Source organism: Hemitrygon akajei, chromosome 1, assembly GCF_048418815.1.
Source record: "Hemitrygon akajei chromosome 1, sHemAka1.3, whole genome shotgun sequence".
NCBI lineage: Eukaryota > Metazoa > Chordata > Chondrichthyes > Myliobatiformes > Dasyatidae > Hemitrygon > Hemitrygon akajei.
In genome coordinates this window covers 82,971,704-82,986,749 of record NC_133124.1, presented here as the reverse complement: position 1 = coordinate 82,986,749, position 15,046 = coordinate 82,971,704, and the positions used below count along the sequence as shown (strand labels likewise).

Below are 15,046 nucleotides of genomic sequence, written 5' to 3'. Positions count from 1 at the left end.
GAAAAAGTAATCTTGCTTAAAATCTTAAAGAAATGTGGCATCTTTAACTTTATGCCTTTTGGAAATCAGGTCATCTTTTACTCGCTTAGCTATTCACAGTAACAGAAATTTTGACCGGGGTTGCCCAAACTATTGCGCATGTGCGTGTGTGTAATTTGCTGCTATTCAATTCATTCTTCCTTCTACCAGTCAAATCTTCCCCATGCCACTGACTATATATATCTTTGTCTGCTGTCTGTAAGTTGTTTGTACGCTTTCTTCTTGATGGCATGGGTTAACTTGGGGGTTGCTGGGTGGTGCAACTTGAAGGACCAGAAGGGCTTATTCCATGCTGTATAATTTGCAGACTCCCCGTACACTATATAATAAAACTACTATATAGACATCCACAGAATAGTAAATTTTAAATAGTCCCATTTCGGACTAAATATTTAATAGCTATGGAGGATATATTACTCTTGTGGAATAGCATCTTTCCTGACAAAGGAGGGGTTACTCTGGCAGGTGAGACTTGTGGCTGTGAAACAATCTTGTGTTCTGTGGCTTGTGCCATAGTGCTTGTAGGAGTTAACTCTAGGACTGCAGGAAGTGATTTTGACAGCTCTGAACTTCTTTCTTTTCAAACAATTGACTCTGCTCTCCTGAATGTATCATCCTGAGTTGACATCACTTTTGATCTCCTCTTTAGTCCCTTGTGAGGAGTGCTTGTCCATGTGTGAAACAATGAACTTTGTTGTTTGAGAAGCCGTCAATTTGTCTCAGCTGTTTCTTCTGCATACTTTTGAGATTGGGTTTGAGGAGATCCAAGCATGAGCACATGGATGACACAGGAGCAGCACAGTTGTTGGTTGTGGATTGTGCTGCATTACGATATGCAAGGAGAAAATTGGCGAGCTTCTGATTTAGTGTCAGTGTAGTGTGTTTTGCTGACGTTGCTCCAGGGCGTTCTTTACACTCTGGGCAAACCTATCTGTTAATAGTACAGTGCAGATGTAAAATGTCTTAATCCATTCTGTTTTCAGGAATGACTGAAACTGTTCCACAACAAAATGTGGTCCATTGTTACTAAGCATCTGGAACACCAGTCCTTGAGAAGAGGCTTCTTAGTGGAAGCTATTGGGAGCACTTCTGGCCAATTTGTAGCTGCATCCATTGCTACCAAAAAATTTGTGTCCACGAATGATCCGGCAAAATCCACATGAATCCTCTGCCAGGGTAATGCAGGTCATTCCTAGGGAAGGGGAGGCGCTTCTCGTAGCATCTTCTGGATGTCTTGGCATCCCAAATAGAGCTGCCGACTGTTTGATCTGGCAAGCTACTCAATCTGATGATCTATCCCAGGCCAACACACTTCAAGCCGATGTTTTTATTTTGCAGCCTTTAGGTTCTCCAATACTTTACTCTCAGCTTGGATGGTAGAACACTTCTTAATCCCTACATAAGGCGACTCCCATCAAGGGCAAGTTCATCCAGTGTTAGTAAAAGTGATGGAACTGGGATTTCTGCTGCACATTCTAGCCATTGTGAGTAGCCGTATAGACCTGAGACAGTATGGGGTCTTTTCTGGTGTCCTTTTTGATCATCTCTGCCATAATAGGGAGACTTCCGATATGCATTCGGGTGAATACATCAAAAGGACTACCCTCTTTGTTCATTTTTCAGTTATTATCTTTCCAAGGGTAAATGGAACAATTCATCAGCATTTCCATGATTAATTGTCCTCTTGAATTTGTTCTTGTAATAGTGTCCTCCAAGAAACACAGCCCATCTCTGCTGCTGTTGTTAGTGGCTCATTCTTCGTTGGATTGAAAATGGACGTGATTAGTTGGTGATTAGTTATGAAGGTTAAGTCTCTTCCATACAGATACTGGTTGAAATGTTTTACACCCCAAACCAGACTCAAGGCCTGTCTGTCAATCTGTGTGTAATTTTTCTCTGCAGTGGTGTTGCAACGTGATTCAAAGATGGGGTGTTTACTTCCTGCATTCAAAACATGACATGATTGCACCTTTTCCATAAGGCAAAGCGTAGCAGGCAAGCAGCTGATGCTATTTGACCTGCATACACTGAGCGAAGAAACTCCACAGTGATCTCCTAGAGCTTAGGCTATTTGGCAACTAAAAGTCATCCTTGTCTACCTTTTGATAAGGTGTAATTCCAACTGAAGTATTTTTCTAATAATACACACAAATTTCTGAAGGAAATCTTCAAGCCTTGCAGCATCTATGGAAAAGAGCAAACAGTTGATGTTTTGGGTCAAGGCCCTTCATGAGGACTGTGGGGGAAGAGACATCAACAGTCAGAGTAAGAAGGTGGAGGGAAGAGATGAAGTACAAGGCAGTAGATGATGGGTGAAACTAGGAGATGGGGAGGGGTGAATTAAAGAGCTGGGAAGCTGATTGGTAAAAGAGATAAAGGGCTGGAGAAGGGGAAATCTGATAGGAGATGACAGATAAGTATTTTCCTGTTTGTCTTGATGCAATGTTCAGTCAAATGCTGCCTTGATGTAAAAGCGAGACTCCCATTTGGGAGTTGATTGATTGTGAGTTAGTGAACTATTATTTTACTATACCTTTTGTACTGGACATACTACTTTGTATATTTCAATTTATGACTGTAAAGAACAGCTTGGCTGGAGAGTAATTTTGAAGTGCAGCCTTCACTTTTTTTTCCTGGCTTTTGCTGCAACCAGTGCTTTTCGTATTTTATTATCATTTGGAGTCAATTTAATTGACTCAAGACTGGCTTCTTGATTGTCTACACCACTTCTCAGTTGTACTTTGGTTCTGGTAGATTATTCTCACAGGTACCAATATACAGTTTCTGTTTATTGCTTGTCTCGCATCATGTTTAGGCAGATCAAATCATTACACAGCACATTGAGCTTTAATAAAGTAAAATAATAACAATGCAGAATAAAGTGTAAAAGCTACCAAAAGAATGCAGAGGAGGTAAAGATAAAGTGCAAGATCATAAAGAGGTGGATTTGGAGGCCTAGAGTCCATCTTCATATATAACTGGCCTGTTTAAGAGTCTGATAACAGTGGGAAAGAAGCTGTCTTTGAGCTGTACATGCTTTCAGGCTTTTATATTGCTGCCTGATGGGAGAGGAGAGAATATCCAAGGTGGGTGAGATCTTTGTTTATTGGAGCTAAGCATTTCTCCGTTCCATTTGCTAATGTTGGCTGACCATTCCAATTGTATTCTGGCTGATATTCCATCAGGAAGCATCCATTAAAAAAAATACATAAACCTGCTACCTACTGGCCATAGTTGTGTAGCAATTAGTATAATACTTAACAGCAACAGTGCTGTATGTGGGTTTTTTTGTATGTTCTCTCTGTTTGTTCAGGTAGATGGAGCTCGTCAACCTGGGAAGGCAGTCCACCTAAGAGAGGGAAAACTCCGAATTCAAACCTCTGCTGCCTTGTGGCCATACCCATTCATGGGAAAGGCTTCGGGAGTAAACCCTGAGGACAAATCCAGAGCTGGAGTCTCTCGGTGTCATGGAGAGAGGAGACTTGCAGTATGGGTAACTGCCGGTCTTCCATACAACCTTGCCCAGGCCTACACCCTGGAGAGGACAGTCTAGTAGACTTCCCAGGTGCAGATCCATGGTCTTGTGAGACTAACAGATGCCACCATCTCTCTGTGACCGTGTAGATTGCCTCCAGATACTCTGGTTTCCTCCCACATTCAAAGACCTACAGTTGAGGCATAGATATGCTATGTTGGTGCTTAAAATGTTTGACACTTGTGGGCTACCCCCCCAGCAAAATTCTCAGACTGGGTTGGTCATAAGTACAAACAACACATTTCACTGTATGTTTTGATGTGCATGTGACAAATAAAGCTAATCTTTAATCTCCTTCACTAAGAATGAGAGAGGTGTAGATGGAGTCCATAGAGGGGAGGCTGGTTCCCGTGATATGCTGAGCTGTATCCACAAGTTTATGCAATTTCTCGTAGTCAACCACAGAGCAATTGCTGTGCCAAGCCTTTTTGCATCTAGACAATGCTTTCTGTGATGCATTGATTAAAAATTAGTAAGTGTTGATGGGGACATGCTAAATTTCTTTAGCCTCTTAAGGAAATAGACGCATTGATGAGCTTTGTTGGCCAAGACATCAATGTAGTTGGACCTGGGCAGGCTATTGGTGATGTTCACACCCAGATATCTGTGGCTCTCAACCCTCTCAATTTCAACCCCATTGATGTCGACAGGAACATGTGCACCAGTGCCCTTTCTGAAGCCGTGGATCTGCGCTCTTGTTGACATTGAGGGGCTAAGCACATCTTCAGCACCATATTCAAGTTTGCTGACAGGCCAAATCACAGGTAATGACAAATCAGCATACAGAAGGGAAATTGAAAATCTGGTTGAGTGATGCCACAACAATAGCTGAATGTCAGCAAGACCAAGAAGCTGATTGTTGACTTCAGGAGGAGGAAACCAGAGGTCCATGAGCCAGTCCTCATTGGAGGATCAGAGATGGAGAGGGTCAGCAACTTTAAATTCCTTGGTGTTATTATTTTGGAGAACCTGTCCTGCGTCCAGCATGTAACTGCAATTACAAGGAAAACACTGCAGTGCCTCTGTTTCCTTTGGAGTTTGCAAAGATTTGGCAAGACATTTAAAACTTTAATAAACTTCTATAGATGTGAAGTGAGGAGTATATTGACTGTCTGTATCACAGCCTGGTGTGGAAACACCTATGCTTTTGAATAGAAAATCCTATAAAAAGTGGATACAGCCCAGTCCATCATGGGTAAAGCCCTTCCCAAGTTTCTGCGTTGTCACAGAAAAGCAGTATCCATCATCAAGGGTCACCACCATCCAAGGCATGCTCCCTTCTCACTGCTGCGCTCAGGATGAAGGTACAGGAGCTTCTAGACTCATACGATCAAGTTCGGGAACAATTCAACTTGTGTCATCATTGAAATGTTCACCGACCAATGGACTCATTTTCAAGGATTCTTCATCTCATGTTCTAGATATCTATTGCTTATTTAATTATTATTATTATTATTTCTTGCTTTTTTTGTATATGCATAAAAGCTGTCTTTTGCATACTAGATAAACACCCAAGTTGGTGTGGTCTCTCCTTGATTCTACTATAACTATTATTCTATTATGGATTTATTGGGTTCTGTGTGGTGACATGTACTGGTTGTATTTTTGATCAATTTACTTTGAACTTTGAAGGTGGTTATCACTAAGTTCTATATCTCTGTACTCTGTCTCATCGTTATTTGAGATCTGGCTCCTTATAGTGATATCCTCTGTAAACTTTTAGATGGAGTTAGAGCAGAACCTGGCCACGGGGAGTGTACAGGGAGTAGAATAATTGTGGTGGATGCGTTACTGACTACCCTTACTAATTACACTGTGTTGGATACTTCAGTCTTGTCTGTATCACTCAGCTGCTGTGCTTTCCCTGGTGAATATTCTTGGGGCTTCCCCTTTCTGTTAGTTGCTTAAATATCCACCACCATAACTGATGTCCAATGCAAGTTAGAGCAACAGCACTTTGTGTTCTGCCTGGATGCTTTATGACCCAGTGATATGAACATTTCAATTCTCCAGTTTTAGGTAGCCTTCAACCTCTGTTTTCTCTCCCTTCCTCCATTGCCACACTATTCTCTTTTTCCTTACAATCCTTCTCCATTCCACCCATTTCATCCCCCTTCTCCCAGCTACCTTCACCTACCCTATCCACATATTTGGGCTCTTTGCTTTCCCTGCCCTCCCCCCCCCCCCCCCCACATCTGCTCCTCCTTCCATATTGCTTTCACCTCATCCCTACAAATTTCCATTCTTTCTTAATGCAGGTGACTATGACATCTATGTACCCTGACATTATTTAAGAGTACTTTGGGGGTGGTGTTGTAGTGAAATAAAGAGTCTTGTATTTCTTTTGCTCTTGGAGATGAATCTGGAGTTATGGGTATTTAATATGATAAATAAAGCAAATATAGGCAAGTAATATGTAAATCCTGCTTCCTATGACAACTGTAATTTAAATAGTGAAACTGTTGTTATGCCAGCAGGGACTTTCCACAGTGACTCACATAGTTAAAAAGAACAGTAATGAAAGTAATGGCAATTTCACTATTAATAAAATTGAATCATGTAGTGGTAAAACATAGAAGCAGGGCCTTCAGCATGCCTTGTGCACACTGACTATGAAATGCCCATCTAACATATTTTCTGTAGCCTTTTATGCCTTCGTGATTAAAGCACACCTTTACGTATTTAACTGTCATGGGGGTTTTGGCCTCCTCCACCACTCACACCAGTTACAAACTCCAACCACCAATTTGAATGAAAAAGATGTAATTTGCAGACTCACTAAACAGCCCACCTACATTTCTGTCCATATTATCACTGATCCCCGTGGAACATAACTGGTCACTGATCTCCAGTCAGTCCTACCCTCTAACTTCTATGGCTAATCATGTTTTAAATCCTATATACAAAGTCCTTGTGATCCCATGTGTCTTCATCTTCTGGATCCACCTACCATGAGGAACCTTGTTGAATATTTTATTAAAGTCCACGTGGACCTTTACTGCCCAACCTTCATGATTCATTTCTGTCACCTTTTCAAAACGAGAGATGTTTACATGATGTCTCTCCACAAAACCATGTTGATTAAGGGTAAGATGAGGGAACACACACCAATTCTCAAAGGTATCAGAAGTGAGAGAGTAAGCAATTTCAAGTTCCTGGGTGTCAATATCTCTGAGGACCTAATCTGGTCCCAACATATCCATGCCGCCATAATGAAGGCAAGACAGCAGCTATATTTCATTATGAGTTTGAGGAGATTTGGTATGTCACCTAAAATTTCTACAGATATACCATAGAAAGTATTCTTACAGACTGCATCACTGTCTGGTCTGGAGGTGGGCTACTGCACAGGATCTTAACAAGCTACTGAAAATTATAAAATTAGTCAGCTCCATCATGGGTACTAGCCTCTGTAGTATCCAAGACATCTTTAAGGAGGGATGCCTCAGAAATGCGGCATCCATTATTAAGGAACCTTATCACCCAGGACATGCCCTCTTCTCATTGCTACCGTCAGGAAGGAGGTATACACTCAGTGATTCAGGAACAGCTTCTTCTCTGCCATCTGATTTATGAATGACCATTGAACCCATGAACACCACCTCACTACTTTATTTCTGCTTTTGCACTACTTATTTAACTATTAGATATACATTTATATTTGCTGTAATTCAGGATTTTTTTCTATATTATCATATATTGCATTGTACTGGCTGCAAAGTTAACAAATTTCATGATACACGCCAAAGATATTAAATCGGATTCTGGTTACTTTATATACTTCGACTGATGAAGCTGAGTGTCCTGCATGTTGCTTTTGTCACTATCTTCTACACTGCTACCGTGAGATTTTTTTTAACTTATCAAGGTCCTTCAGCTTTTCAGTTCTCCTTCGGGCTGAACTATTCATTGGGTACATACTACCTTATTAACTTCCCAAATTTAACTTGACAACTTTGTTTTAATAATTCACTTCTGATTATTTCCAATTTTCCAGTCTTCTATTTTCTTGTGCCATTAAGACTATGATGGCTTTATTAGATGGACTCTTCTTTGCTCCAAAATTAAATAATTATATTAAATACATTTTTTAAGGTTTATCATTTTTTTAAGATCTAGGGAAGAAATCTGAAATGAAATGTAAATGGGTGGCGTTATGATTCCTTCAACTATAAAATGAACAAAGCAAGAAATCCAGTAAACAACTGTAGTAACTGAGATTGCTGATACTTCTGTTATGGTTACAAAGACGGGCAATAGACCAAGTATGTGGCAAGTTTTTCTTGCAACAGTTAAGTTTTTGTGTTGGGAGCAGGGACTTGGGAGTACAAGAGCGTATTTTATTGAAAGCAGTGGTGAAGAAGGCATTTGGCATGCTGGGCTTCATGAGCCTGAGCACTGAATTTAGAAGTTAAGATGTGTTGCATTTTTACAAGTTGTTGGTGAGACTACACTTGGAGTATTGCATACAGTTTTGGCCACCCTGCTTTTGGACATTATCAAGCCAGAAAGGGGGCAGAAGAGATTTATGAGGATGCTGTCAGGTGAGTTACAGGAAAGGTTGGCCACGTTGGGTTGTTATTCTGTGGAGTGCAAGCGAATGAGAGGTGACTTCACAGAAGATAATAAAATCAAGTGTATGGACAAGGAAGCTGACAGTCTTTTCTCCATTGTTGGGGAGTCCAAAACTAGAGGACACAGATACAAGGAAAGTAGAGAGATGTAAGAGACCTTAGAGGTAACTTCTTTACGTAGAAGGTTGTGAGTACTTGTAAAGAGCTGCTGGAGGAAGTGGTCCAGGCTGGTACAATTGCAACAATCAAGAGGCATTTGGGTCGGTACATGGAAAAGTATGGCTTGGAGGGTTACAGGATTGCAGTGAGGATGCTGTGGTCAGTGTGACCAGTTGGACCAAGGTGTCTGTTTCTATGCTGTATTACTCTAACTCTGGTTTTCTTTTCAGCAGGGAGGATGGCAAATAAATGATTTGGAGAAAAAAACAGTATTTAAATAAACTTTTGGAGAATATTATAGTGGTCTGTTAACCCCTGCGGTTAGAAAGAGGGGAAATTCATATTAGGAAACTGGGAAATGTCAGCCTAATTAAATCCATCTTCCCCTCCCCCCCCCCCCCCCACTCTCAGCTTTCCGCAGGGATCGCTCCCTACGCGACTCCCTTGTCCGTTCATGCCCCCCATCCCTCCCCACCAACCTCCCTCCAGGCACTTATCCCTGCAAACGGAAGAAGTGCTACACCTGTCCCCACACTTCTTCCCTCACCACCATCCTAGGCCCCAGACAGTCCTTTCAGGTGAGGCACCACTTCACCTGCGAGTCAACTGGGGTGATATACTGTATCTGGTGCTCCTAATGTGGCCATTTATACATAAGGGAGACCCGCCTCAGACTGGGAGACTGTTTCGCCGAACACCAGCGCTCAGTCCTCTAGCAGTGGCGGGATCTCCCTGTGGCCACACACTTCAATTCCACAGACCGCTCCCACTCCGATATGTCTGTCCATGGCCTCCTCTACCGTCAAGATAAGGCCACACGCAGGTCAATGGAGCAATACCTTATCTCCCGCCTGGGTAGCCTCCTACCTGCCAGCATGAACATCCAACTCACAGACCTCCGTTGATACCCCTGCCCCCCCCTTACCCCCATCCCTATCTATAATTTTAGTCTGGTTCTCTTTCTCTTTTTTCCCCCCTCACTATAATCTCCCGCCAGCCCTACCTTTCTTTCTCTTTTATTTCCCATAATTCTCCACCTTCCCCCCTAGCCCATTTCCCTCCAGCCTATCACTTCCCAGCTCTCTACTTCATCCCAACCCCCACTTCTTATCCCCCCTCGACCATCCCATGTTACTTCACTCCTGATGAAGGGTTTCGGCCCGAAACGTCGTCACTACCTCCTCCCATAGATGCTGTCTGGCCTGCTGAGTTCTGCCAGCATTTTGTGTTTTTATTTATTTCCAGCATCTACAGATTCACTCGTGTTGCCTTTAAATAAATACTGTTTTATTTTGATTCATAAAAGAAGCGGGTACAAATAACTTCACAGAAATGTTAGACTCTTTGTTCCTTAAAGGCAATGCACTAAAGAAAATTCACATCTGTAAGAAAATAGTACTGGAGAAATTAGTGGCAAGAAATGTGCCTGAATTTGCATTACAGGATATTAAAAAATAGCTAACCTTTGAAATAATGAATGCATTGCAATTTTTTTTAATTCTATGGCTTATTAAAATAGATCTGGCTTATTGGAGGATGGCAAATGTAACCCCATCTTCTTTTGAAAATGGGAAACTGAAGACTATTTAGTCTTATCACAAACAAGAGAAAATCTGCAGATGCTGGAAATCTAAGCCACAGGCACAAAATGCTGGAGGAACTTGGCAGGTCAGGTAGCATATATAGAAAAAAGTGCAGTCAACATTTTGGACTGAAACCCCTTGGCAGGACTGGAGGAAAAAAGCTGAGGAGGAGATTTATAAGGTGGGGGGAGGGGAGAAAGAAACAGATGAAAACTGAAAGGGGAGCAGTGAAGAACCAGGGAGTTGATTGGTGAAGGAGACAGAAGGCCATGGAAGAAAGAAAAGTGGGAAAGAGCATGAGACAGAGGTGATGGGCAGGGAAAGGGGGATGAGAAATAGTAAAGGGGGGTGGGGGGCATTACGGGAAGTTTGAGAAATCGATGTTTGTGCCATCAGGTTGGAAGCTACCCAAATGGAATATAAGATGTTGTTCCTCCAAACTAAATGTGGCCTCATCACAACAGTGGAGGAGACACAGACCATCGAGAGACATATGAGAATGGGACTAGGAAATGAAATTCAAATGGGTGGCCGCTGGGAGATCCTGCTTTTTCTGGCAGATGGAGCATAGATGCTTGGTGAAGCGGTCTCACTGTTACGGGAGGCCACACCGGGAGCACTGGACACAGTATATGACCCCAGCAGACTCCCGGGTACCTCACCTGGAGGGACTTTTTAGGGCCCTGAATGGTAGTGAGGAAGATGGTGTAGGGAACAGGTGTAGCACTTTTTCCGCTTGCAAGGATAAGTTCCAGGAGGGAGATCAGTGGGGAGGGACTAATGAAGGGAGTCATGTAAGGAGCGATCCCTGTGAAAGCTGAAAGTGGAGGTAGGGAAAGATGTGCTTGGTGGTGAGATCCTTTTGGAGATGGAGGAAGTTTTGGAGAATTATGTGCTGGATGTGGAGGCTGGTGGGGTGGTAGGTGAAAATAAGGAACCCTATCCCTGCTAGGGTGGCGTGAAGATGGGTTGAGAGCAGACGTGAGTGAAATGGAAGAGATGCAGTTGAGGACAGCGTTGATGGTGGAGGAAGAGAAGTCCCTTCCTTTGAAAAAGGAGGACATCTCCTTTGTTCTAGAATGAAAAGCCTCATCCTGAGAGCAGATGCGGTGGAGACAGAGGAGTTGAGAGAAGGGGTGGCATTTTTGCAAGTAACAGGGTGAGAAGAGGTATAATCCAGGTAGCTATGAGAGTCCTTGGGTTTATAATAGACATCAAGTAAAAAGCTGTTTCAAGAGATGGAGACAGTGAGATAGAGACTATTTGTCTTATTTACTAAATTGAGAAAATGAGAAGAGATCTAATGGAATTCTGTTACAGCTAGACATTTTGAATGTGAGGAAGATGTGTCGAATAAAGAATCACAGATTCATGTCAGAGGCAAGAGGTTTTAAGAGGTGAAGTTCACCTGTTATGTGGTAAACATGTGGAATTCTCTATTAGGATGTCTGTTGAGACCAATTTTCTAAATACTATTAAGAAAGATAAATTTCCAGATACAAGAGGTATGTATGAAGGGAGCAGGAATAGGGTATTGAAAGGGAAAATTGGCCATGATCCTATGGAATGTTACAGCAGTATCCAAAGGCCAACCGGCCTACTCTGTTCATATTTTCTTTGTTTTCAAAGCAGTTGCTGCAGATGATTTAAGAACTGCCTGATGATCAGGACTATACACAGTCCTCAGTGAGAATAGCCACAGGATATGTACTTGATTTAGTGATGATTAAATGCATTAAATGTTTTGACTAACAATTTTTAAGGAAGTTATTCAAGTTCATGAATGTGCTGTCTAGCCATGAAACAGTTAAATATGTGTTCATGTGTAGGTTGCATCAGGAACTATTCATAGTATTACATTAGTTCGTTTTTCTGAAGGAGTGATGTCATCTTTCCGAGAACACTAGAGCTTCAATTTACCAGAAAGTGTAGAACTTTTCCTGTTGACATCTGCAGTGTAACCTTTGTAAACATGATTATGGAAATTTTATTGGTCTCTGTAAAAAAAAAAAAAAAATAGGCTGAATTTATTTGGAAATTATGGATTATTTATGTCACTAGTATATTGCTGTTTCATGAATAAAAACAACCTTTTTGTTTAGTAAACAATGCTTAATAATTTTGTATTGTGCATTTAGTTTTTTAAAATAGGAAAACTTCCCTTTAAACTCTTAGTTTTGTAAGTATGTTCAAAATAAAGTGAAAGAAAATATTACTTTTTTTTGCTGATGTGGAAGTTAGCATAAGCATTCTGTATTATGTAAATTCATTGAGAATCCAGTTTAAAAAAATAATTGTTAAAGAGTAGACAGGTAGTTACTCAAAATGAATTTAAGTTCAAGGAACTTGTTTACAGTGACCAATCATTTTTGACTTTGGGTAGAAAGGTTCAATCTTTCTGTTTTCAACTTCATTTTGATTTTTTTTTATTTTGCAAGGAAGTATATAATATAAAATGTACTTTATTAGTTGCTTTTGTTAATTATAAGGTCTTCTTTTGAGCTCCTATGTATAATTGTTAATCATTGTGCACTCCATTGGTCTATTCAAGTCTATGTGTCCTAACAAGTTTTGGGACTTCTGCCAAATTAATTTTTCAGTTTTTATTCTAGTGGGATTGCTGATTTTGAGTTCAGACTTGTTCTGTTTTCAAAATATTTTCAGTCAGGATTGTGTGTGTGTTTGGACAGATCCAGATGTCTGGAATAGGAAGTTAGCTTTTAGGGTTTTGGGATGTGTTTTTAAGGGTGATGCAGAATTCTGATAAATATGTACTTGCTTAAGCAGGACCTGAGTGCAGAAGAATTATTGATGATGCATCCTACTTGCAAGTTCAAACCCATTTATGGACTCTATTCAAGATTTCATATGATTTTCCTATTGTCTATGCTGAAACTTTAATGCAGTTATCCAGGAGTGTTGTACGTTAAAAGCTCCACTTTCCAGTTTAGTTGGATGTATTTAACTAGTGTTTATTGTTCACATTGTGAGTTTGTTGGGTAGCAGTGCAATTTTTAAAAAATAATCCCTGATAGTAAAGCATACATTTATTGTGAAATAGCTTTTCTCCTTTGAATAACAGGAGAAAATCTTGCAATTTGTCAATAGCATCTGCAAGTGTGAGATAACTCTTATATTCCAATTTGTAGAAACTATCAAGTTGAGTGCATTTTAGTTGGGAATATATTTTGAGGACACCTGAATGATGGAGTGATTATGTCACTTGGCTCATTAACTGTAGCTAATCAAACATCCTTGGATTGATGTTGAATGGAATGCTTGTCTCTTAATATGTAAATTGGATCTTGTGATGTGCACAGCATATAGTTTATCATTTTAGGATTGCACCTCTGTGGTTTCTGCTGTATTAACTGACAATATCAAAAAGGATGCAGAGTAGTTTTTGTGTACAATGGACTCCGGTTAGTTGGGACATCGATTAATGAGGACAACTGCTTTTTGGGACAATGCTTAACAAAAACTAATGGTGAAAATAGCCCAGATTCCCTCAGCTTATTTGGGACACTATGCTGCTTAATTGGGACAGGAAGCTTGCCGAACAGTTTCTAACTGGTGTCAGTCACATCCGCCTGTGTTCAAAAAGCAGTGATTGTCACTGATGGTTGGCGAGAAATAAGCAGTCAAGAAATAAGCAATAAGACATTTTGGGACTGTTTTGCTTACTATGGTTTCAAGTATTGAGGCTTGGAGATGCCAGAAACAGCCGGGAGTGAAAATGAAAATTTAAATTAGGAGCTCCAAAGAATTTGAAGGTATTGCCAATCACCTTCAATGTTACAATGAAGATGTGGAGGATTTGTTTATTGAAAACATTGTATAAAGGCGGTCCAATATCATCTGCACTAGATGTCTGCGCTGATTTTTACAGTCAACCAAAAGAACATGGCAGTGTACACTGGATGAATTCCTCCATCAATAATTACTGGGAAGTAATACACAGCTTTATAGTACTGTAGTAGTATTAGTAATGTTCTAATTTGTTCTGTATTTCATTTAATTACATAATTTGTTACTCAGTTAAACACTAGTTTATCATTTTTAAACTTTTAAAACTATTTTCATGGAACTTTGCTTAATTGAGCCTAAATGTCCTGGTCCCAATGTGTTCCAATTAACTGGAATTCACAGTACCTTGACATCACTGAGGCAGTGAAAGGGTGCTCACTTAAGCTGCTGGATTTCTTCAGCCGATCCAATATTGTGGCTGCCAGAGCTTACATTGGGAAGTCGCTTGGAAAGTCTAATTTTGCTTATCAACCCACTAGCTTAATACTACTACCAAATGGGTCAGACTTTTGGAACAATCAAGCTAGAGTCAGGAGTGGGATTGGTAGCTATTCAGTCTGTCTGAGGAATTTTAACTTGTGATAAGTTCATGTAAATGTTTTATTTCCAATTCCTTATTATTGTTGAATTAATCAGAACTAAACATTTGCCTATTTTAGACAGCTTGTTTTAAGAACCCATAGATACTATCCAAAACTGGAATAGGTATATTCTGAATGAAGCCGTTGATATGAGATTGGTTTTATTTACCTCCATTTGCTGCCTGTTGAGAAAAGAATTTTTCAATTCATTAGTTGATCCAGATTCCTGATCCATCAAGTATTTCTAAGTTTTAATAATATCAACAGTAATATTCAGTAGAAAATAACATGGTCCACAATGTTAATTTTGGTTTGACATCTATTAATTTTGTTTTACTTTTTAATTGTAGTTGACCACAGCCGTGTTAAACTTCAGAAAGCAGATAATGATTATATCAATGCAAGTCTAATTAGCATGGACGAGGCCCAGAGAAACTACATTTTAACCCAGGTAGGTAGACACAGATAAGCCACAGAGTGTCTGTTGTCTGGTGTGATTGAGAATATTGAATTTTTTGCTGTTGGATTTTGTGTGGGGTGGTTGAACTGTGTTCATACAAATTATGTAACCTGTACCCCAAATGAACAGGCAAAATACAACGTTACTTGTAAGATTATAATGCCAAACAAGCTTTTGCCTATGGCAGATCTTCATGCCCTGCTTGGGCAGGATATTTAATTTTGTAGTATTTATGTGTGGGGAGATTGGCTTCACTTTTCAAGTTTCAAACATTGCAAACGCGCTGTTCCTGAAATTCGGTTATTTTT

At 40.3% G+C, this 15,046-nt stretch overlaps 1 protein-coding gene across 6 annotated transcripts in view; it reads left to right on the top strand.

The window, feature by feature from the left end:
• ptpn2b (protein tyrosine phosphatase non-receptor type 2b) overlaps positions 1-15,046 on the top strand; it is a 105,835-nt gene that overhangs the window by 43,094 nt on the left and 47,695 nt on the right. For 5 of the 6 annotated variants that reach the window (XM_073046629.1, XM_073046602.1, XM_073046593.1 and 2 more), the window contains one exon: positions 14,629-14,729. The exons of the other annotated variant lie outside the window; for it this stretch is intronic. In XM_073046629.1, the coding sequence (XP_072902730.1) occupies positions 14,629-14,729 (101 nt within the window). The remainder of the gene's footprint in view (positions 1-14,628; positions 14,730-15,046) is intronic. 6 annotated transcript variants of the gene reach the window in all.